Below are 2,224 nucleotides of genomic sequence, written 5' to 3'. Positions count from 1 at the left end.
GCCGCAGATCGAACGCTAACGTGTTGTTGGTACGCCACGCCGCCGGACGCTAACGTATTGTTGGTACGCCATGGCGCCGGACGCTAACGTGTTGTTGGTACGCCACGAAGTCGAACGCTAACGTGTTGTTGTTACGCCACGAAGTCGAACGCTTACGTGTTGTTGTTACGCCACGAAGTCGAACGCTAACGTGTTGTTGGTACGCCACGAAGTCGAACGCTAACGTGTTGTTGGTACGCCGCAGATCGAACGCTAACGTGTTGTTGGTACGCCACGAAGTCGAACGCTAACGTGTTGTTGGTACGCCACGGCGTCGGACGCTAACGTGTTGTAATGCCACGGCATCGGACGCTAACGTGTTGTTGTTGTTTGTGTCTGCAGATCGTCCAGAAGCAGCTGAAGAGGACAAAGAAGGACAACAAAAAGAAGGAGAAGCTGCAATTCCTCCTGAAGAGGATGGTGAGACTGACACACAGCGGGCCCGACCTCACACCTAGAATAGCATAGCGCGGCGCAACGCCAGACACAAGGAGCTAGTTTGAAGGTCCCATGGCATGAAAATGTCTCTTTATGAGGTTTATATAATAAGTGATAATAATAAGTGACAAAATAATGCCAACGTGTTCCTATTTATATCTTCTAACTGCATACTTACTGGGAACTATATTCTCAGAAAGCCCAAGCAATGCTACTTGGGCGGAGTGATTTGACTTCCCACTCGTGTTTCACGATAAAAGCATCTGCACGTCGTGCGAACGTGTTCAGAGAGGCGTCGGTTAACGTTGTTAAATGTGTTAAACTGTGACTTGTCTCTGCAGGAGAACCAGGAGCGAGCGAGGCTGAGCCGCGAGCGGCAGAGAGAGAGAGAGCTGCAGTTCAAGAGGCTGCAGAGAGAGCGAGCCAATCAGGGCGCGCGGCCATTCTTCCTCAAGAACTGTAAGATCATGCCAGCGTTCCTCTTCACACGCCTGTTGTCTTTATTCTACGCGATAAGAGCCGGAATGAGTGGTTCTTTGTTGTCCTGTGTCTCTGTTTTTTCAGCTTTTCTCGGTTTTTATGTCACTTTAAGGTGAAGAGATTCTGGTTCTGGACCATTTGTTTGGACAAAACATCTGGAGAGAGCACTTTGAACTCTGGGAAACTGACATTTCCTGTACTAAAAGATGAATTGGCGACTACTTTTTAAAGGAGGCTCCTTATAAGAGTCTGAATCCTGTTAAACTATAAATCCTGTTAAACTTCTGTTGTGTTGTTGTTGTTTTCCAGCTGAGAAGAAGAAGCTGCAGCTGGCTGAGAAGTACCAGGACCTGAAGAAGAGCGGGAAGCTGGAGAACTTCCTGAGCAAGAAGAGGAAGAGGAACGCTGGCAAGGACCGCAGGAAGCTGCCCCGACAGACGCACAACGACAACGCTCAGTAACACAACGACAACGCTCAGTAACACAACGACAACGCTCAGTAACAAGACGACAACGCTCAGTAACACGACGACAACGCTCAGTAACACGACGACAACGACAACGCTCAGTAACACAACGACAACGCTCAGTAACACGACGACAACGCTCAGTAACACAACGACAACGCTCAGTAACACAACGACAACGTTCAGTAACACGACGACAACGCTCAGTAACACGACGACAACGCTCAGTAACACAACGCTCAGTAACACAACGACAACGCTCAGTAACACAACGACAACGCTCAGTAACATGACAACAACGCTCAGTAACACAACGCACAGTAACACAATGACAACGTTCAGTAACACGACGACAACGTTCAGTAACACGACGACAACGCTCAGTAACACGACGACAACGCTCAGTAACACGACGACAACGCTCAGTAACACGACGACAACTCTGAGTAACACAACGACAACTCTGAGTAACACAACGACAACGCTCAGTAACACGACGACAACGCTCAGTAACACGACGACAACTCTGAGTAACACAACGACAACTCTGAGTAACACAACGACAACGCTCAGTAACACAACGACAACGCTCAGTAACACGACGTCAACACTTTACATCCATGTTGCCTGGTTCATCCTGCCGGGAAGCATCCGACGAAGACACAAACTTCAGTTGAACAATGTGGAAAATGTCCCATTATTCATATTTACAGACCGTTGGAGATCTCAGCCCCCCCAAATATTACTCCTTTCTAAAGAGGACTGGTAACATCTTCGCCTCAGAAACTCGGTTCATGTCG

The 2,224-nt window shown here is 48.4% G+C and overlaps 1 protein-coding gene across 1 annotated transcript; it reads left to right on the top strand.

Moving 5' to 3' along the window:
* Positions 1–333: 333 nt before the first annotated feature.
* On the top strand, positions 334–1,733 carry LOC117940252 (ribosomal RNA processing protein 36 homolog). Its single transcript, XM_034865598.1, has 3 exons — positions 334–459; positions 819–936; positions 1,267–1,733. The coding sequence occupies exons 1-3, from the start codon at positions 334–336 to the stop codon at positions 1,416–1,418; spliced, it is 396 nt and encodes a 131-aa protein (XP_034721489.1). The 3' UTR covers positions 1,419–1,733.
* The last annotated feature ends 491 nt before the right edge of the window (positions 1,734–2,224 follow it).

Source organism: Etheostoma cragini, unplaced genomic scaffold, assembly GCF_013103735.1.
Source record: "Etheostoma cragini isolate CJK2018 unplaced genomic scaffold, CSU_Ecrag_1.0 ScbMSFa_2045, whole genome shotgun sequence".
Lineage (NCBI taxonomy): Eukaryota > Metazoa > Chordata > Actinopteri > Perciformes > Percidae > Etheostoma > Etheostoma cragini.
This window is presented reverse-complemented; position numbering and strand designations above follow the sequence as displayed.